Below are 23,231 nucleotides of genomic sequence, written 5' to 3' on the forward strand. Positions count from 1 at the left end.
ATTTATACTAAGCAAGATTTTGGGACCCAAAATAAATTTTTATCTACAAGATTGATAAGAAATTTCTTTGGAATATATTTTTACGATATTTTTCTAATTTGACTCTTATGATATTTAAGGTACCAATTTAGGTTTCTATAATTTCTTGAAGTATTACGATTAACACATGCAGAATTTTTTAATTTTTCAATTTGGTCCTTCAATTTTTCATTTTCATCTTTTAGTTTTATCATACATTTCTAAAGGATATGTATTTACTAAAATTGATTTCAATTCTAAAATTTTCTTTTTCAAATTATTATTTTTAGACTTAATCTTATATAATGATCTAGTCATGGATTTAATACCTGAATATAATTGGTCAGGAGGTAGTAAGCATACCTCACTTACCAGATTCGCTCTGAAGTTTGTTTCTTCCTCCTCGCTTCAGCTTTCTTCTGAGAAGCCTCCCCCTTCGAGGCCAGATCCTCTAGTCCAGAATTTTCTGGACCAGAAGAGGCTCTGCCCATTCATTGGTTGGATGGGTTGGAACCTGCATGTTAAACAAGTGGGATCCAGTCCATCCAACCAATGAATAGGTAGTGGATCAGGACTGGTCCAGAAATTTTGGACCAGAGGATCCCTGCCCTCCCCCTTCATCTATGCTCTCCTCCTGATGAATTACCATCAGTGCAAGTCCCGCGTACTCCTCCAAATCAGATTCTGAAGGCGACTCATCCCAAGTCGCCTTCCAGATTTTTGCTTTGTTGTGCTTGTCCTTTCTTGTTGTCCTTCTTTTTCAGCTTTGGGCAGTCATCCTTGATGTACCCCTCTTTATTGCAGTTGTAGCATTTTATCTTCCTTACTCTTCTTTTCTTGGCTTGCACTTGATTAAATTTATTAGATCTAAAAAATTTCTTAAATTTCCTTACCATAAATATTGTTTCGTCATCGTCGAGGGAAGTGTTGGCATATGATTTTTCCTTCTTAACTTTTAGGGCAATGTTGTTTGATTTTTCTAAGTCCTGAGTATCTACACAACGAGACTCGTGAAGTTCAAAAAGTAGAAAATAAGTTTTCAAGCGTACTTACCTTGAGGTCCTTAGAGATGTAGTAAACATCTACTAAGACTGACCACTCTTGAGTTATCGGAAAAGCGTCAAGTGTGTATCTTAAAGAGTTACGATTTGTTACCTTTTCTCCGAGGTTGTTGAGCTGGGTGATCAGATCTTTGATCTTCGCATGGAGTTGGGCTACCTTTTCTCCCTTGTTCATCTGGAGATTCGTCAGTTGGCTTCAGAGGATGTCCTGCTTTGCTAATTTGGCTTCCAAAGTACCCTCGTGAAGCTCTAAGAATTTTTCCCATTCATCTTTGGCAGAGTCGTAGCTTTCGATCCAACTGAACTCCTGGGGCGAAAGAACACTAAGCAGATGGAACTCTGCTTTTCCATTAGCTACGAAATCGGCTTGTTCCTTCTTTATCCACATGTACTCTTCTTTGTCGACTCCTTGTTGATCCTTAGATGCTACAAAACCGTATTTTATAATTAACAAAATTTCAAAATCGGTCTTGAAGAATATCTCCATGCGCTTTTTCCACGTTACAAAGTCTCCCTCAAATTTCGACGGATAGATGTTGGATCCGACCATTTCTTTTAATTCGGATGACAGTTAGTCCTTCTGAAGCGAGCATTGCTCTAATACCACTTGTAGGTCCCTTTATGGTGTGGCCGGTAAGAGGGGATGAATTTCCCTATAAAATAAAATCAAACATTTTTCGATCTTTTGAAACTAAGTTAGAGAAACACTTGTATATAAAAGAATTAATAAACTAATTGATAAAAGAAAAAGGCACAGAATTTACTTGGTTTGCAATTAGAGGATTGTTAATCCAAGACTATGAAAAGCTCACTAGAATTCTCCTTAGAGCGGAGTAGCCTCTTATAGCGTTGACAGCTCACAAAGTAGTAGAACATAAAAGAAAATGAATTCGTGTACAAGTGATTTACCAAGGCTCTATTTAGGTCGAATCTAACCGTTTGCTGATGTGGCAGCTCCGGGTGCTTGGGTGCGGATAAAATTTTGTTTAGGTCGCAACGGTTAGCAACGGCTCGAACTGGGAAATCTTATCCTAGTCCGGGCGCTTGGATGTGGCTGACACATCCCCATGTCGAGGAGGTGCCCATGGGTTGCTTGGGGATCCGAGTGCCTAGACTTAGTCCAGGCGCTCGAACAGTTGACTGCCCGTTTCTCCTTCATTCTAACATCGTTCGCTTGGGTGATTTTGGCCATCAGGAATATGATTCACCTGAACCCATTTTCCAGCTTTCTCCTCGAGCAAGCTTCTGCTCCGGCTTCTCGTCCCTCGGAAATGTCGCACGCCTCTTTCTCTGACGGACTCTTCCGCAGCTCCTCGTCTCTCGGGCACACCGAGTCCGTCAACTCTCTCTCATGCCATCATTCTTACTAGTTGCGTCTTTCGCTCGACTTCTTGTACTCCTAAGTTCCTGCATACTTAAACATAAGGTATCAAACACACACAAGCCTAACTTAACCCGATTGACCACATCAAAACTACCTCGAGGTACCTACAATTCAATACCCTACCTCCTAGGTACTTCCATACCTCTATTGAAATATGTCTAATTGATTTTCTATTTTTCAACCCATTTAACGTCTAATCTACCTTTGGAATTTGAATTCTATAATAAAAATTTAAATTTTTATACTCCTCTAACTACTTAAATTTATTAAACTAAGTTAGTCACCTAACCCTTCATTAAATAGTTGATGAAAATACTTCTTCCATCATTCTTTTATTCTCTCATCCTTCACTAGTACCCTATTAATACATCTTATTTAGGTAGGATCCTTTATTTTCCTTTCTCTCACTTAAACTATTTTATAGATGCCTCATTTCCTTTCTTTTGTATCAAGTTGTCGATACAAGCATTCTACACTAACTTATAGCTTATTCTTTTTATTTAATTTCCCCTGTACTTCCTCATTCTACCACCAAGATTCTTTATTTGTTAGTGCCCATCATCTTGACTCACCAAGTGTGCTCTTGGCCACTATTTTCAAATTTAACCTCATCTTATCTCATGTCATATTCGAGTCGTCAAATATTTCTCTTAATACTTGTGCTCCTACCCTCTCCTTAAAAATACTTTGTTTCCCATCCTTTTAACTTCCATCAATTATCCTAGAAACTATAAATATTTTTCTTTTGTAGATATTAAAGCACTTATCTAAAACTACTAACCTATGTTGGGTGGTTAAATTTTCTCTGGGGATGACCTTATAATCTTTACAAAATTTTCTATTCACTTTCTCATCGTAAGAAAGTCAATTTATGACTTATTATTCCTACTTTTAAAAGTAACTAGGTGTTCTCTCTTCTTGATAAACATATTGGCTATTACAAATTCATATGTTATCTTAAAATTCAATATAGTTTTTTCTTCATTTATTGTTCCCAGACCATAACCCTCTTACACCCTATCGTATTCCTCATTTCTTACTCTAAATACTCATTTAGATCTCCTCCAATTAAAATCATCTCATTTATCGGAATTTTTTATACTATCTCATATAAGTCTTCCCGAAACTTATATTTGGTATCTTCATCTAATCCCACTTAAGGTGCATATATATAAATTAGATTGTCCCCACGGGAGTGCTTAGTTGGCTAGAAGTTGGCTAATTTGCTACAATGGGATAGGAATCAATTCTCGGCGGGCGCATACCCTCGAGAAAAAATTCCTCCCACTCCCTAGCCACTTGGCGGTCGGCTATAAACTGACCCCGTGATTTACTTCCCTTCACATAACCTAGAGATGATACTACCAGTATATTAAGAGTTTTAATCCTATCTCCCTTCCTAACTACATCTATTACTTCATCTTTTAATGAACTATCTACAACAATCATTTTTTCTTCTCCTAATTATCATATCTATTACCTTCATTGCTTTGTCGATGAGTATTCCTATATTTTATATTCCAAATATAAGACAATTGATATTCTTATAATATTTGTTCTTATCAAATATATGTTCTAAACAAACATAAGGTGTGAAAACTCTTGCATATTCAAAACAACATCCAATTCTTACAGAGATGTAGAGGTCCGTGCTAAGATATTCTAGTTGTATCTTGCAACGCATTCCCTTCGGGAACAACCAAGCATTAGCTCAATAATTTAATAAATTCATACATAACGATTGCTTATGTTTTTAATATTGATTGACAACCTAAGGCAACCCTCCTCCTGTATACAAGCTTGAGACCAGCTATGACGAAGTTTATTCACCATGGGCCGAGTTTATTAGTTTAAGATATAGTTTAATAATGTGCAAATTATAAAAATGGAAAGAAATTGAATAGGTGTAAATTAGCTAATAATGAAGCGACAAATTATAAGGATAACAAAGTTCAAAGAATATCATAATTTTTGAGATAATCTTGAAACTAGAGAGATAGATGATGTAATTGTAAAGGTAAAAAGGATGAAAACCAAAATGTTCTTGTGGTTGTTAATAATACAATTAAGGGAAGGTGGAAATTTCATTTTATAAAATATATAGCAAGCACTCTATTGAAATTTTGATTTTAAAGATATATTATGAAAAATTTAGGAATCATAAATATGTTTGAATTATTACACCAAATGGGATTAAAGAAGTTGTAAGAAAATATACAAGTGTGGATCTACTGAAATTCAAAAGAATTTGGAGACAAGAAATATTTTAGTTAGTTATTTTTAGAATTAAAATGATATTTGAGAAAAGAAGAAAAAATATTTTTAATAACTATTTAAAAGAATAAAGGTAAGATGGATGTATTGGGTTACTAAAAAGAGTCAATTGAAAAATACTAATATCCAATTGCATGTGTAGCTCAATAAATGTAAAAAATGAGATAATAGGTTGAAATGCTATGTGCACATGTAAAGACAATTAATAAACTTTACAATTTGAAGAGTAGGTTCAATTAGAATAGAATGTTTGATGGGTAGCGTGAGGCAAAAGAAAACTTTAGTTGATGCAATAACAAAAATCAATTTAGTTGATTTGAACATTACAAGTGAAATGACCTTGCATATAAACAAATGGAGTATAAGATCCATGAAAGATAAACTAATTGACACTACGTGATAAAAAAAAATTAAAAATAAGTAGCGTAACTAAAAGACAATGTAGAACAAGATATGCAGAAAGTTGACACGCCAACTTTGATTTCCCTTCATAATTGTCTATAGTCCAAGCAATTGACTTAGGAATAATGTAGAACATTATAAACGCTGCAGGATATATCACAAGATGCTTGTATCATCAAACTTGTTCTAGTGAATGTCAAACATTCTATGGAAACTTCTTGTCTCTAAGTACATTGGGTCCTCATACTACTGATTTTTATTCATGATCAAGTGCTATCTATGGGACCTTATCAGTTAGGTTTAAAAAGAATACCAGAACTTAACCGTTCACTCCTACAAGAAAGAAACTTTTTCCTTTTTGACCATCATTGTTGATCTATTGCTACACTACATCATTTTGGCCAAAATCAACTCTATATCATCCATGGTTTAAAATCTTGATCTGAATCGAGGTTTCAGTCCTAGGCCAAAATGATACGGTTTTGGTACTGTATTATACCATGATTTCGGTATTTTTTAAATATAACGTAGATATTAACTAAAAGGGTAGCCCGAAGTACGAAACTCCACCAATGCGGATAGAGCTATCGGACGGGCCGACTCATGGCGAGGTGGGTCGACTCATGGCGGGGTGGGTCGACCCATGGCGGACCGGCCATTTGGTGGGGCAGGGTGGGTTGGCGATCAGGCGAGGTCGGCCAACCCGTCATCTAGGCAGGTTGAAAAATCCCCAACCCAACCCAACTCAAGGCGGGTTGCGGGTTAGACGGGCGGGTTACAGGTTAGACGGGTCAACCCGCATATCCACCAAAAAATAAAATAAAATAAAATAAAAAGTCCACGGCGGCTTGGGTTAGCTCGTGAGTTGCTCATCCAGTGAAGAGAAAATATTTATGAAGCAAAATAAATTTAACACTTATAATTCAGGAAAACGCAAGTTAAGAAAGCTTACCATAAAGATGATTATAAACAAATCTAGTAACTCCAATTGCATCAATGCACTGCAAAAGAGCAGCAAGTGTGCTTTTAGCTATGATAAATACAAGAAAAGCACTAAGGGACCTCAGTTCAAGATGCATGAGTGACTGCTTCAGCATTTCCTCAACCCGTGAGCTAACCCAAGCTTGCCGCGAGCCAACCCACGTGGGTCACGGACCTAGGCAGGTTGGCCCGCCTTTAAATGGATTAATAAAATTTCAACCCAACCTACTTAAATTGTTTGGCGGACGAGCCAATCCAACAGGCCTAACCTAAATTGACGGCTTTAAATACGGGTGCCGAGGAAGTTTTATTATTAAAATATTTGAATAAAATATATTATCTAAAAATAAAAAATTTAATCTAAATAACTTTTTAAAAAAATAAAATCATTTTTTAAAAAAGAAATATATGTGTATATATTAAATTAATGGGATAGTTCTAGTAGACTTTAATTAAATCTATTTAAATTATCCTTATTATACTTAAGAGTTGATTGAAATTATTAACATAAATTATTTAAATTGTTTAATTAAAAGGTAAGTTCCTCCCTTCTCACCCGCAACCCCTTCATGTTCCCCGCTGGCAGTGACCACGGGGCCTGCGACGATCGCGGGACCTGCGACGACCGCGGGGCCTGCTACGACCGCGGGGCCTGCTACGACCGTGGGACCTGCGACGACTGCGGGGCCTGCGACGGCCGCGGCCGCGGGGCCTAAGCGACGAGTCTGCACTGGTTGTGGCCGCTGTGGGGCCCTTGTGACGTCTGCCTGGTGGTTGCATGTGCGGGGCCAACGTAACGCCTCTACGGAGACCACAGGGGCCCGCGACGATCGCAAGGCCTGAGGGGCCCGCACAACACCTCCGCAGTGGGCCCACGCGTATTGGCCAGCCGTGGGGCCCATGCGACACCTCCGCGGCGGTCGCAGGGCCTCAAGGCATGCCAACGTCGGGGGCATGCTAGGTGGAACGAAATGTTTCACGGCATGAGATTTTAAACCGCGCTACCATCAATTCCCTATTAAGGCATCATTAGTTAAGGGTTACAGATTTTGCTAGGCTAAGATATAATATTAAAAAGGGGGTTTCTTTCAAAATGGATAACAAGGTAGGATCTTATGTAAGGGTTTTCAGATTCACTAGATTGCTACTTCAGTTTATCATAAATATGAAGCAATAAACAGAGCTAACTTAAGCTGCATTAGGCCAACAAAGGAGGAAAAGAATAAAAAGAAAGAAAGAGATTGGAACCTCGTCTCTGCTTCGGGGCCAGGGAATAGGCTTCTTGTAATCCTTTGGTGCGGGAACTAAGCAATCCAACTCATTCCCCTCCAGCGGACAATGACGCTCAAATCTCTCACCCCGTTCCGTCGATTTAAGCTTGCTAATAGCCTCTTCATTGTCCATGCACGGAATGTACTCACTCATACTCTTCGGACAAACCTTAAATTTGTCGCTCTGCATCCTAATCCTCTTATCTCCCTCGCTTTCCTCTTTCCCGGCCGTCTCATTACCGTCAGCATTCACCTCGTCCCACCCGTACGTCAAATTCATCTCTTCCTCGTCGAAATCCACCCTCATCGTGCCATTACTATCAACGATTCCGACCCTCGCCTTCGTCGGTGGAGGAGAGGTCAGATCTGGGGGCGGGAGCGGGGGCTGGGGCGGTTCAGCAAGCGGCGATGTGGCATCGGAAACGAGGAGCGGGGCGTCGAATGTGATGTTGGCGTTGGGGGAAAAGGACACGGAAGGCGAGGAGAGGCCGACGTCATCTCCGCCGCTGCTGCTGCCTCCGACGGCTTCTCCGCCGCTGCTGCCGCCGCCGCGAGAGAAGAATACGAGCTGGGGAGAGCCGTCGTTCCAGTACTTGCCGAGGTAGAATGCAGCGAAAGCGGTGACGGCGAGGATGAAGACCTTGACGAAGATGTGGAACTGAAAGAGGTCGGCGCCATGGACGAAGACAGATTTCGCCATGCTCACTTGTGGATAAGTGGCTGCAGAGGGCCTGAGGCTGGGAAATGTCCGCTGAGGGACGCGGGGGAATGGGAATCGCCTGGCCTCCTTATCGAGTCGGAGTTTTGTTTTGGGATCCGCGAAGGCGTTAATTTAAAGTTGAATTAGTAGGCAAGCGTGGATTGCAAGGCACGGAGAGAGGACCCGAAGTCCGAGTTCGGATCCGAGAAGTTGCCTCAAAATGGGTGTTTATTGTCCGTTTTCAGGAGGAAAGCCCTGTTACTTAAAAAGAAAATAGTATTTTTAAAAATTAATATTTTTTTATCTATGCTGTCTTTATTAAACTTATTTTCTTCTATCTATATTATATTTGGATGAAAATAAAATTAATGAAATAAACTCTTTCCTCTTCTCTTTTCTATTTTTTACCTCCCAATAATTACACTATTACAAATGAATTCCTATGACAATCAAATTAGAAAGAAACTTTTTATTTTTTAAGCTTTATCTTGCAATATTATTTATTGATATTAACATCACGAGATTCATTTGATGCCGTCTATATTTTATTATAATATTTTAACTTTAAATTAAAGTTCATTTAGAAATAATAATTGTTTTTCGACTACCAATTATTATAGTATTTATACTAATGCTAGTCATTAAAAAAAATTAAGTAAAATTAGAACTCATTTTTACAATATGTGTTTGGGATATGAGTCCTAATCAGTTTATTAAAAAAAAATCATTCTATTTTTTGTGAAATTATTGGTTTCTAATGTTGTTTTTCTACTTATTTCTTTATTTTTCATTCTTTTTATATTCCAAACATCTTTACATACCCATATCCCATGAGGTGAGCGCCCCTCTCCTTATTTCATCCATTGAGTAAATTTGAAAGTATTCGTGATAATGTCGATGATTAAATTGTGGTGCTATGTGAATTCATCAAACATGTAACTACTATATTATACTTGGGGTCTCTACATTGTCTTTTTAATTATTATTATCAAATGGATCTAAATAGTTATGTAAGTTTAATAGTCTAACTCAACTCATCAATCTCTCAGAAAATGTCTTTCTTGTAGTTATCAACTACAATTTTTCAATTTTGTCTTCTTACAAATGACCATAGAATTAATCGTGTGAAATTGTTGGATGGGGAATTCCACCTTTTTACTATAATATATTTTTTTATGGATAAATCCCTTCTAATCATCTTTTTTCCCACCTCTAATAAAATCTATAATAGCATTTAGAAAACCAAAATTCATATATCAATAGTGACAAATATTTTAAAAGTCAACTCTAAGTATGCATAAGATGTGTTATGAATTTACTCGATATTCAAAATATTAGAGAAAGATTTGATTTCTTATTTTGTATGTTTTTTATGAAAAAAAAAACAATTGAAGGGGAGGGTTTCTTCAAATAATAAGGAGCTAAGGTAATTATTCAATCAAATGATAATGAGCATGTTTTCAATCTCTTTTTAGAAACAATTAGGATATTTCTTTGTAAAAATGAACTCAATTTCATATGTGGGAATATCTCTTCGTTAGTTGAGGGGAAGAATGAGCCTGAATTAGATTTTTTGAGAAACGTAAGAGAAAATTTTTGATTTGATAAGACAATATATGATTGGTAAACAAGGATAGACTTTTAGCAATGCACGAAATGTATTATCCAATATTCAATATGACTCCACAAAATGAAGATCTATATAAGTAAACCAATACACTTGAATTATTAAATAATAAAAATAATAAAAGAGCATACTCTAAACCCTAAATATGACTTTTATTGTAATGTTTCATAAATTATTGTCCTGTTTAAACATAAATAAAGTTTTTGTTGTGTCTTTAATCATAAATAAAACTTTTCCTTTTCAAGTCTTGGTTGATGGAAAATCTTTTGCAGGCGGAGGAACTCAATTTTAATCACGTGGCTAAATATGTAAAAATTTATGTTACAGGGTCCGACTGTAATGTATCGACAAAGATTGTTATATCTCCATGAGAACTTAAGTGTGTTGTTAAATAGACAATGAGTTCTTACACTATAGTTTGGATAAGAGCAAATATTATAGAAAAACTAATAATCTAAAATTTGGAACATGGAACATAGGAACCCTCGCTGGTAAATTAATGAAGATAGTAAATGCGATGAATAGAAGAAAAATTAGTATTTTGTATATACAAGAAACAAAATGATAGGCGAGAAGGTAAAAATGATAGAGAACTCAAGTTTTAAGTTATGGGTTTTGTAATGTATCAGGAAGGTCTGCTATATTTCCATGAGAACTTGGGTGTGGTGTTAAATAAGTGAGAGTTCTCACACCATAGTTTGGATAAGAACAAATATTATAAAAAAATTAAGTCTAAAATTTGGAATATAGAACATATGAACCCTTACTAGTAAATCAATGGAGGTAATAGATACGATGATTAGAAGAAGAATTAGTATTTTGTGTGTACAAAAAGAAAAAATGGGTAGGCGGGAAGGAAAAGATGGTAGAGAACTCGGGTTTTAAGTTATGGTACATGAAAAAGAATAAAATAAGAAATGGAGTGGGAATTGTTATAGATAGTTCGTTAAAGGATGTAGTTGTAGGAGTAGTCAGAAAATGAGATAGAATTATAGCCCTTAAGATAATAGTATATTAAAAAACTATAACGTAATTAGCATATATGCACTACAAGTAGAATTAGATGAAGCTACTAAATTAAAATTTTAGGACGACCTAGATGAAGTATTATAAAATATTCCACCAAATAAAATAATTTTAATAGGAGGTGATCTAAATCGGCATGTTGGAGTAAAAAATGAGAAATATGAGATGGTGCATGGGGGGTGGGTTTGGAATGAGAAATGAAGAAAGAAAAACTATATTGAACTTTTTGATAGCATATGACCTTATATTAGCAAATATATATATTTTTTTTTTAAAAAAAGAGAATAATACTTGATCACGTTTAGGAAGAGAGATAGAAATATTTGTAAATATTGTAAGGTCATCCTTAGAAAAAGCTTAACTATTCAACATAGGCTAGTAGTATTAGATAGACTCTTTAAGCATAGTATCAATAGAAAGAAAATATATATGACTCTTAGAATTAAGTGGTAGAAGTTAATAAATAGAAAGTAAAATATATTTAAGAAGAAGGTAGGAGTACAAACATTAGGTGAAATATATGGTGACTTTAATACGACATAGGATAAGTTGGTATTAAAGTTTAAAATAGTAGCTAAGAGTATACTCAATAAGTCAAAGAGACATATGACACTAAGTAAAGAATCTTGGTGGTGGAATGAGAAAGTATAAGAAAAAGTGAAGAAAAAATGAACAGCTTATAATGAATTATATATTTGTAAAAATGAGAAAAACTTAAGAAAATATATAATAGACAAGAAAGAGACTAAAAAATAGTGAATGAAGTAAAAAAAAAAAACTTTTGGACTATTATATCAAAAATTAGATATAAAATAAGGGGAATGAGACATTATAAAATAGTTAAAGTGAGAGAAAGAAAGACAAGAGATCTTATCTAAAGAAAATATATTAAAGATAAATGCAATAGGGTACTAGTAAACGATAGAGAAATAAAAGAGTGATAAAAGAGATAATTTTTATCAACTTTTTAATGAATGTTTATGTGACTAACTTAACTTAGGTAATTTAAGTATGTTAAACGAGTATAGAAATTTAAATTTTTATCTTAAAATTTAAACTTTATAAGTAGATCAAGCTTTAAATGGGAAGTACAATAGAAAAGTCATTGAACTAAATGATATTCCTATATAGGTATGAAAGTGCCTAAGGAAATAAAGTATTGAATGACTTACAAAATTATTTAACATGATATTAAAAATGAAAAAAATGCATGATCAATAGAGGGTAAGTACTCTAGTTTCATTTTATAAGAACAAGAGAGACGTATAAAATTATGCAAACTATAGAAGTATTAAACTAATGAGTCATACCATGAAACTTTGGAAACAAGTAATAGAAAAAAGATCAAGGGATGAGACAACGATGACCGAAAATCAATTTGGAGGCATGTTTGAAAGCTCGACAATAGAAGCTATACATTTTCTTAGACAACTAATTGAAGAATATTGGGAGCAAAAATAAGATCTACACATGGTATTTATTAACTTAAAAAAAGCTTATGATAGAGTCCTAAGAAAAATTATATGGAGAATCCTAGAAAAGAGAAGTGTTAGTATAATATATATTGAACTAATTAAAGATATGTATGAGAATATAATAATCAGAGTAAAAAACTTCAGGTAGAGTAACAGAAGTATTTCCAATAAAAATATGGTTACATAAAAAATCAACTCTAAGTCTCTATCTTTTCACACTAATTATGGACGAACTCACTGCACACATTCAAGACACAATATCGTAGTGTATGTTGTTTATATATGATATTATTTTAATAGATGAAACATGTGAAGGAGTAAATGCTAAACTAGAATCTTGGTAGGAAATACTAGAAGGAAAATATTTTAGGATTAATAGAATAAAGACAGAATATATGAAATTTAAGTTTAGCAATATTAGATGTAAGAGGTAATTGTTAATATAGGAGATGACGAGTCGTCTGGAACTTAGAACTTTAAATATTTAGGATTATTTTTGTAAAATGATGGAGGGATTGAGAGAGATGTCTTACATATAATACAAGCATAATGGTCAAAATAGAGGATAGTGTCGAGTATTTTATGTGACAATAAAGTATCTCTAAAACTTAAATGAAAGTTTTATAAAATCATAATTAGACTTGCTATATTATACGGAGTTAAATGTTTGGCTATGACTTAAGCACATGAGCAGAAGATGAGAGTTGGAGAGATGAGAATGTTAAGGTGGATGTGTGGACATACGAGGATAGATACAATAAGAAATGAGAGTATTAAAGAGAAAATCAGAGTTGTATCTATTGAGGAAAAACTCTAAGAAATAAGTTTAAGATGATATGAGTATGTACTTAGATGACCAATAAATGCTCTAGTTAGGCGATGTGAATTATGATAAATACGCACATCAAACGAAGAAAACAAAAAAACTTAGTTAGTAATAATAAAATAAAATAAAATTTATTTAAGTATAGATGATGATATAATAGGGAATAGAGTCTATTGGTGTAAAAAGATTCATATACCCGACCTCACCTAATGGGATAAAGCTTGGTTATTATTGTTGTTTGCCAAATTAGACTAGGTGAGAGAATTGATTGTTGCTATTTATCAAGGATTTCAAGTTAATTTGATTTAAATTAAGTTAGAACATTATAATTTCTTTAAAAATAGTTTATAAAATTAATCCGATTCACTAAGTGTAAAATTATTTTAGAAATATTAATTTCAATTAAATATAATTTAAATATTATTAAGTTGGAATTACTTTTAAGAATTATTATTAAAGTAGTGATAAGTAAAAAAGAAGTCTATGGTTATAAAAAAAAGCATCATTAGTGATGGAATTAGAGATGGAAATATCTTTCCATCACTATATTGGAGACAAAATTAACATTTCATCTCTAATTTGAGACGAACTTAAAGTTCCATCCCTAAATACAGATGAAACTATATGTTTGTCACTAGTACAGTCGTTATTAATAAAAAAACATATATAGTTAATTTGGAATGAGTTGTGAAAGAAATATATTATCCGTCTCTAATTAGAGATAGAAATTAAATTCCTTCTCTATATAGCGATGAATATTATATTTCATCACTAATTATTATTACAATATTTATAAATTAGAGATGGCATTTAGTTTTGTGACGGAATTAAAATTCTTTCTCCACATAGCGATGGATATTAAATTTTGTCGTTAATTATCATTATGATATTTAAATATTAGCAACGCAAATAAATTTCTGTCACTAATATCGAGATCAAAATTAGGGCTCAACCCTGATCTCACAATCTCCTGCATTCTTGATCTCTCCGGTGATATCTTCAAAGACCATGCCCTCTTCAATTTCCAACATCCCCTCTAATCTTTGGCGTCCTCTCCTCTTCGACCTTGGTATGATCTTCTCCCTTCCCTCTCCTCTTATTTTTAACCCTAACAACATTGAGCTTGGTCGATTGTGAGCTTGGTCTGTCATGAGCTCGCGACCGCGAGCTTGGCCGGCTGTGAGCTCACGACCAAGAACTTGGCCTATTGCAAGGTTGGCTTGCCAAATCTACCCCCGCTATAATGTTAGCTTTCTCCATGAGGCCTCGACAACTAGCTGGTTGTAAGGTTTAAGATAAAAAACTAAATACGATTATGGAGGATTTTAACCTAGTTTAGCTAGTTGTAGGATTTTAATCTAGTTTGTGTAAGTACCCCGTGTTCGTTTTTATGTGATCAACTAAGTCAAGTTGGACTCTGTATATTTGATGTCCTGCGTCTGAGTGTGCAAAGACTTAGGAATGCAAGAAGTCTAGCGGAAGATCAATGCGACTAATGAGAAGGATGGTATAGGAATCGAGTCGACGAGCTCAGTACATGTTATGAACCACAAGTGAATGGTTACGTTGTCTGTAATACAAAAGATTATCGATCCCACAGGGACTGTTGATTAAGCACTAGTTAACTTCGCACAGCAAATTATCTAGACAATCTAAAATGGTTCACAAACATTTATGCTGCAAAAAAAGGCGGGTTCCGCCGCCCAGCGGCCCCCTACGCCTGCCCCATGGTATTGTAGGGTTCACAAACGTTTGTGAGAAAGAGAAAAGAGGAGAGAGAGAGAGAAAAGAGCGTAAGTGAATGAAGGAGGAATAGATACTAGGATTTGGGTTTCGTTGCGATGCTAGTTAATGTCCCTATGCATTGTTCATATCCCTAACTCCATGCTTACACTCGTGTAGGAGTTCTAACTAGAGTCTGGTATAATCCCGCGAAGATCGTATAGAAGAGTTTACCCAAGTTCTAACGTCATTAAGTAAAAGAGGTAATTTAAGAAGTCCGATTATAGGGAACATCCTTCTGTCACTAAGGCCCACGGTCCACGTTCCTAGATTACACAGATCATTTACTAACGGTAGATTAATATAATTAAGTAGAAGAGGTAATTTAGGAAGTCTGATTATAGGGAACATCTTTCTCACACAAGGGCCCATGGTCTACGTGTTAGTTGCTACTCGGAATACTGTCCTAGTTCTCCTGTACAAAAATTTATACAAGCATAGAACTATCCTAGCTACCCATGTGCTCTACTGAAGTTAAATTTGGATTGCAAACAATACTTAACATTATTAATCCAAATTGTCCTTCAGAAGTTAAACTTGGATTGGGAACGATACTTAACCTTTTTACTCTAAGTTTAACCGATGTGATCTTCCTAAGTTAAACCATATTACAGAAGTTATCAAATATCTATTTCAAAGATCAGCTTGCAGGTTAAACATGGCGAGGCACTAGGCCTTCTTGGGTATGGGATCATCCACCACTTCCTAGACAAAGCCTTTCAAAGAAATTGGATATTTAACTTCTTACAGTAAACTAGGTTTAACTATAGAGACCTCAATAGAAACACAATATCGAAACATGAAATCAAACAATAAAATCGATAACAAAAATGATAACTTAAAACTGTTAACCTCTTGTGTTTGGTTTTCCAAGATCTATACAAAACGATGAACTAGTCATGATGCGGAAAAAAAACTAGTTATACCTTTTGTAGCTTATAGACCTTTTGATCTTCTATTGTATTCCTCTCCTTCTCTTGGACGTCGTGTGGGCAATGATCTACCAAGATGAAATCCACCCAAGCCTTCTCTTCTTGCTTCCAAGTTTTGTCCACCAACAACCTCCAAAGGATAATGAGTTACGACCACCAACCAATCTCTAAGGGATGCTAGGAAACAATGTCTTCTTTCTCTTCTTCTTCTCCTTGCAAAATCCGGCCACCAAAGTTTTTCCAAGAAGTTGATGTCGCCGACCACAAAGAATAAGAATAGGACAAGAGGAAGGTCCGGCCACAAGGAATAAGAGGGGAGGAATAGAAGATTAACTCTTATTATGAGGCACCCCCACCCTCTCTTTTATATTACTTGGTCATGGTAAAAAAGGAAAGTTTTAAACATAATTAAAAACTTTCTTATTTTCCTTGCTTATGTCTAAAAAGGAAAGTTTTAAAACAAAAATTAAAACTTCCTTTTAATGAAGCCTTGGTCGGCCACAATCATGTGCCCCAAACAAGGAAAGTTTTAAACATAAAATTAAAACTTCCTTATTTGTTTCCGGAAATTTTTAAAATAAAAATTTCTTTATTTAAATCCCTTCATGGTTGTTTATAAAAGGAAAATTTTAGAAATTAAAATCTCTCTTTTAAAACATGTGGATGGTTACAAAAAAGGAAAGTTTTATCAAAAATTAAAATCTTTCTTTTAACTAAAAATAAGGAAAGATATCAAACATTTCTCTTAATCCTTTGTAGAAAGCTATAAAAGGACAGATTTAACATTTTAAAAACTCTCTTTTAAAACCATGGCTTCCCCATAAGGAAAGATTTAAAATGTAAAACTCCTTTTAATCTTAATGTGGTCGACCACCTAGCTTGGCCTCCAAACTTAGGTCGGCCATAACTTGGCTTCCATCTTGGCTTGGTTTGGTTTGGCCGGCCCTAACTTGGGCTCCAAGCTTGGCTTGGCTGGCCACCATAAGATGGGTAAGAAGTTGGGCCTTAGGTGGATATAAGACTTTATAAATAAGAGACTATAATAGGGATTGAGAAGAGGAATTAGTTTTGGTCTCCTAATGAGCTTGAGCTTCCCGTGTTCGCTCCAAACACCCAACTCAAGTTCATCAATAATAACTCATACCACTAAAGACTTATTATTGCACTACCGCACCAATCCATATTATAATATGGGCTTCTTCTTATCATGAGTGTGTTAGTCTCCCTATGTTTAAGATATCGAATGCCCACTAATTAAATGAGTTACTGACAACTCACTTAATTAATATCTATCTCCAAGAGTAGTATCACTCAACCTTATTGTCATGTTAGACTAAGTCCACCTGCAGGATTTACATGACAATCTTTATGAGCTCCTCAAGGGGACATCATCAACTTAGATTACTAGGATACAGTTTCATTCTATAATCAACAACACACCATATAAATAATATCATTTCCCAACTTATTGGGCCTATTGATTTAACGAACTAAATCGCACCCTTTGATAAATTAAAAAAATAAATATTAAGTATATGTGCTTGTTATTATATTATGATTAAGAGTACACACTTCCATAATAACAGAGGTCTTGTTCTTTTTAACAGTCAGTATAAAAAAAATAACCTCAAATGGTCCTGCTCAATACACTCAGAGTGTACTAGTGTAATTTTATAGTCAAGATAAACTAATACCAAATTACACTACAATCATTCCAATGGTTTGTCCCATTCCATCTTGGTTGTGAGCAACTATTTATAATTTATAAGGAACTGATAACATGATCTTCTGTGTGACACCACACACTATGTTATCTTCAATATAAATTAAATGAACAACTACACTTAGCATATAAATGTAGACATTTGACCAATGTGATTCTTATTTCAAAATAAATGTCTATACAAAAAGCTAGACTTTTAGTATACACTCTAACACCACGTTCCTAGATTACACAGATCACTTCCTAACATTAATTTGGGAGAACCCTATAAACTCTAATTAATCTTCCTAACAAGAATTGATCCCCCATTTCAAGGAAATGCCATAGAAAATAAGGGATATCTTCTGTCATAAGGTCCTATGATCTTACAATCCAAGGCTCTTCCTCTACTCGGTGATCTAAACCCTGCATCTACATGGATTGACCTCACACATATTTCGTTAAATACATACAAGACACAACTCACATAGATCCTGATATAAACACTTCATAGCATAAGGAAAAATGCCCAAATACATCATTCATACATCACAACACATCACAACTACTCCATACATCTTAGATCTGGAGATCTACTCCATTACAAGAGAATTTACAACTAAGAGACGATAAGTAAAGCAAACCACGACTCAACACAAGAAGATATAGAGAAGAGGATGCTTATCCTTGATATGTGGCATCCTTGGAGGCGCTCCCTTGCTCCAGAGGAGGATGGATCAGCGAAGACGGAAGGAGATCTAGGGCCTCCCCAAAGGGGAGAACCCTTCCCCAAGCAATGGGGAAGAGACCCAAGAAAAAGATGAGTGAAAAGGGGAGAAAATCCCCTTTTATAGAGCAAGGCACGGGCACCACACGACCCGTGACACAGTCGTGTGGTCCACACAACCTCGTGCATCTTCCTCTCAGCCAAGGTGACACAGACGTGTAGATTCACATAGCCATGTTCTGCTTTTGGCACTGGATGGCCTACATGGTCGTGTGGCTCACACGGTCTGGCTATACTTGCTCTCTGGAAAATGTTGCACGACGGTGTGACTCACACGACCTAGCTATACTTGCTCTCTGGAAAATGTTGCATGGTCGTGTGGCTCACACTGTTGGTTGCTACTCGGAAAACCTAGAGGTTCCACTGTACAAAAATTTTGTACAAAGGTCTGAACCTTTTCCTAGCTACTATGTGTTCTTTTAAATTAAATTTTGGATCGCCTGCGGAACTTAACACGTTTGATCCAAAACTTAATCTATTCGTTCTTTTAGGTTTTGACTTGGGTCTCCTGCGGAACTTAACACGTTCGACCCAAATCACCTTAAGTTATTAATTCCATTAAATATTAATTTCCATAATTGGTTCCCAGTACTGACGTGGCGAGGCACATGGCCTTCTTGGATATGGGAGCAACCACCACCGACTAGACAAAACCATTTATGGAAAGCTAATATTTAATTTCCTAAAATAACTTTAGATTAACCGAAAAGAACAATCAAATCACATGGGAAAGAAAAACAAAAGAACACTATATCGAAAACAAATTCGAAACTCTAGAATCATATGCCTCTTGTATTTAGTATTATTTCCAAAAATAACTAGTATGATGCGGAAACAAAAATTACTAGTTATACCTTTTAGAAAACCTCTTGATCTTCTACCGTATTCCTCTTCTAACCTCGGACGTTGTGTGGGCAACGATCTTCCGAGATGAGAACCACCATGCACCTTCTTCTTCCTTGCAAATTTCGGCCATCAAAACTTCTTCTAGGATGAAGAGGTTCGGCCACCACCACCATGCTCCAAGGGATGCTAGAAACAAAGCTTTCTTTCTCTCCTTCTTCTTCTTCTTCTATAAACTTGATCCGGCCACCATATGGGTCTCCACAAGAAGGATGAGGTTCGGCCATCAAAGAGAAGAAAGGAGGAGAGGATGGCCGGCCACACCAAGGAAGAAAAAGAGAGAGGAAAAATAATAGAGTTGTTAGCCTTGAAGCCTCCTCTACCCCTTCTTTTATAATCCTTGGTCTTGGCAAATAAGGAAAATTTAATAAAAACTTCCTTAATTCTTTTGCCATTGAAAAGGAAAATTTATTTAATTAAAATAATTTTCTCTTTTCAAATTATAATGGCCGACCACTCTTCTCCCCAAAACAAGGAGAGTTTTAATTAAAACTTCCTAATTTGTTTCTAGAAATTTATAAAAATTTCTCCAAAAATTTTAATCCCTTCATGATTGGTTAATAAAAAGAAATTTTATAAATTAAAATTTTTCTTTTAAACATGTGGATAATTTCCAAAAAGGAAAGTTATCTCTAAAAATTAAAATCTCCTTTCAATCTACAAATAAGGAAAGATATTAAATCTTTTCTTAATCTTTTGTAGAAACTAATAAAAGAGAATTTTTAATTTTTAAACTTTCTTTTAAATCATGAATATAATTAAAAGGAAAGTTTTTACCAAAATTAAAATCAACCTTTTAATCTACAAATAAGGAAAGAGATTTTAACTCTTCTCTTAATCTTTTGTAGAATCTTATAAAAGGAAGGATTTAAATTGTTAAACTCTCTTTTAAATTATATTATCCACATAAGAAAAATTTTAAAATTAAAATTCCTTTTTATTTTAATAGGGACGGCCACATGAATTCACCCATGAACATACCCATGGCCGGCCCTAGCTTGGTCTCCAAGCTAGCTTGGCCGGCCCCTATAGGATGGGTAAAAAGGTGGGTATAGGTGGGTATAGTACTCTATAATTAAGAGGCTACGATAGGGACCGAGAGGAGGAATTGATTTTGGTCTCCCGATAAAATTAAGCATCCCGTGCTCACCTCAAACACACAACTTAATTTTATCAATAATAATTCATTCCACTAGAGAACTATTATTGAACTACCGCACCAATCCCAAATTACATTTTGGGCTCCTTCTTATCATGAGTGTGTTAGTCTCCCTGTGTTTAAGATAACAAATGTCCACTAATTAAGTAAGTTACTGACAACTCACTTAATTAATATCTAGCTCCAAGAGTAGTACCACTCAACTTCATCATCATGTCGGACTAAGTCCACCTGCAGGGTTTAACATGACAATCCTTATGAGCTCCTCTTGGGGACATTCTCAACCTAGATCACTAGGACACAGTTTCCTTCTATAATCAACAACACACACTATAAGTGATATCATTTCCCAACTTATCGAGCTTATTGATTTATTGAACTAAATCTCACCCATTGATAAATTAAAGAAATAAATATCAAATATATGTGCTTGTTATTATATTAGGATTAAGAGCACACACTTCCATAATAACTGAGGTCTTTATTCCTTTATAAAGTCAGTATAAAAGGAACGACCTCAAATGGTCCTACTCAATACGCTCTAAGTGTACTAGTGTAATTATATAGTTAAGATAAACTAATACCTAATTACACTACGACCTTCCAATGGTTTGTTCCTTTCCATCTTGGTCGTGAGCCACTGTTTATAATTTATAAAGAACCGATAACATGATCTTCTGTGTGTGACACCACACACCATGTTATCTACAATATAAATTAATTGAGCAACTACATTTATCATAAATGTAGACATTTGACCAATGTGATTCTTATTTCTAGATAAATGTTCATACCAAAAGCTAGGCTTTTAGTATACACTCTAACACACACGACCTGGCATGCACGACCTCTAGAGAAATGGCACGACCTTACCTTGCTTTGCCTCTGGATTATTGGCACGGTCGTGCCATTTGGTACGATAGTGTGCTGCCTAGCCACGGGGAGATTGACACGGTCGTGTGGGTCACACGACCATGGCATGATTGACTTCAGGATGGCCACACGGTCGTGTGGCCTACACGACCCAAGCTTGATTTCTTCTGGCCCCCCGTGTGCATTTTTACTCTATTTTCACTCCAATATGCATCCTATAAATCAAAATATACAAAGAGCAAATCTCCGAACAGAATAAATGGAAGTATGACATTATAATGAAATAGGGTGCAATAAACATAACTTATGCTAATGAAATACAAGTAGATGTCCGTCAAAGTATGCATAAAAGCGTATATAATTTACGTACATCAGTACATCTGAGGGATGAGAAGTTGTAAAAAAGTACGCCGATGGAATGAGAATGATACATGCGGAGCTTTCGAGGGACGAGAAGCCGGAGTGGAAGTCTACTCAAGGAGAGAAGGTCGAAGTCGGGTTTGAGTGAGCTCAACTCTGGATGGTCGAAAAATCACTTAAGCAATCCGAGAGGAAGATCAGATAAAGTCAACCTAAGTTGACCTTGTCCGAGTGCCTGGACCAAGTCCAGGCAACCTGAGTCCGAGCGCCAAGAGCTGGTTCGGGCGCCTAGACCATTTGGTGCCTAACAGGCACCTCGTCACAGTGGATCAACTTTAGGTCCATCTTAGCAGCCATTCGGGCACCCGGAGATGGTATGAGCATCCGGGAGTGGATAAATGCTTACCTTTTTACCGTTGTGAAGTAGATTGAGACAACCAGCTAGGCGACCAGCTAGGGGCGCTCAGATCGGGTCCGGACGCCCAAATCACGCTACGTCATCAAATGGTCATTTCAACCAATGAGACTATAAAAGGAGCCCTGGTGCTTAAGATTTTGAATAACACTTCTATACTTCAAATTCTTTATTCAGTTTACATTTTATGTACTTCCAATGCTTGTAAGAGGTTTCTCCGCCTACGACGAGAGGAGAATTTTGTTAGTGCTTTCAATGCCTTGAATTAACATGCAACCTTCTCGATTGTAACCAAGTAAAATCTGGTAGTCTCTTTATTTTTATGCAACTTATTTCTGTTCTTCTAACCAGTGTTTGTATAACTTAAGTCGAAAGCTTTAAAAAAGGTATGCTTATTATTTTAGGCAATTCATCCTCCTCTTGCCGGCTACACTGAGATCAACAATTTGATTACTTTGATTGAGCAACTCTTTGTCTATTTATTTTTTGTGTGTTCATGGCATGATTAGTTAATACATGGAATCATATGTAGTACCTCTCTTACATTGATGGATGCATCACTACAACAAAAATAGCTTTTCGCAGCTTGCTATTAACATCGTACATTAAAAGCACATCATTAGTAGTATTATTAACGACGTGCATGTTGATGTGAGTTGTTAATAGTATAAAATGTTGGTTGCTACTCGGAATACTGTCCTAGTTCCCCTGTACAAAAATTTGCACAAGCATAGAACTTCCTAGCTACCCATGTGTTCTACTAAAGTTAAATTTGGATTGTAAACGATGCTTAACATTATTAATCCAAATTTTCCCTTTAGGAGTTAAACTTGAATTGAGAACGAAACTTAACATTCTTACTTCAAGTTCAACCAATATGATCTTCCTAAGTTAAACCATATTACAGAAGTTGATCAAATATCTATTTCAAGAATCGGCTTCCAGGTCAAACGTGGTGAGACACTAGGCCTTCTTGGGTATGGGATCATCCACAACTGCCTAGACAAAGTCTTTCAAAGAAATTGGATATTTAAACTTCTCACAGTAAACAAGGTTTAACAATAGAGACCTCAATAGAAACACATTATTGAAACATGAAATCGAAACGAAGATTGATAACAAAATGATAATTAAAATCGATAACCTCTTGTGTTTGGTTTTACAAGATCTATACAAAAGGATGCACTAGTTATGATGCGAAAACTTATAACTATTTATACCTCTTGTAACTTATAGACCTCTTGATCTTCTATTGTATTCCTCTTCTTATCTC

General features: G+C 35.6%; 1 protein-coding gene across 1 annotated transcript in view; it reads right to left on the bottom strand.

Annotated features, from left to right (window-relative positions):
• LOC121981488 (probable methyltransferase PMT11) overlaps positions 1-8,183 on the bottom strand; it is a 36,947-nt gene extending 28,764 nt beyond the window's left edge. Inside the window, exon 1 of the mRNA XM_042534032.1 lies at positions 7,369-8,183. Coding sequence (XP_042389966.1) covers positions 7,369-8,091 — 723 coding nt within the window. The 5' untranslated portion in view covers positions 8,092-8,183. The remainder of the gene's footprint in view (positions 1-7,368) is intronic.
• Between the last annotated feature and the right edge of the window lie 15,048 nt (positions 8,184-23,231).

This window comes from Zingiber officinale, chromosome 5A (genome assembly GCF_018446385.1).
Source record: "Zingiber officinale cultivar Zhangliang chromosome 5A, Zo_v1.1, whole genome shotgun sequence".
Classification (NCBI taxonomy): Eukaryota; Viridiplantae; Streptophyta; class Magnoliopsida; order Zingiberales; family Zingiberaceae; genus Zingiber; species Zingiber officinale.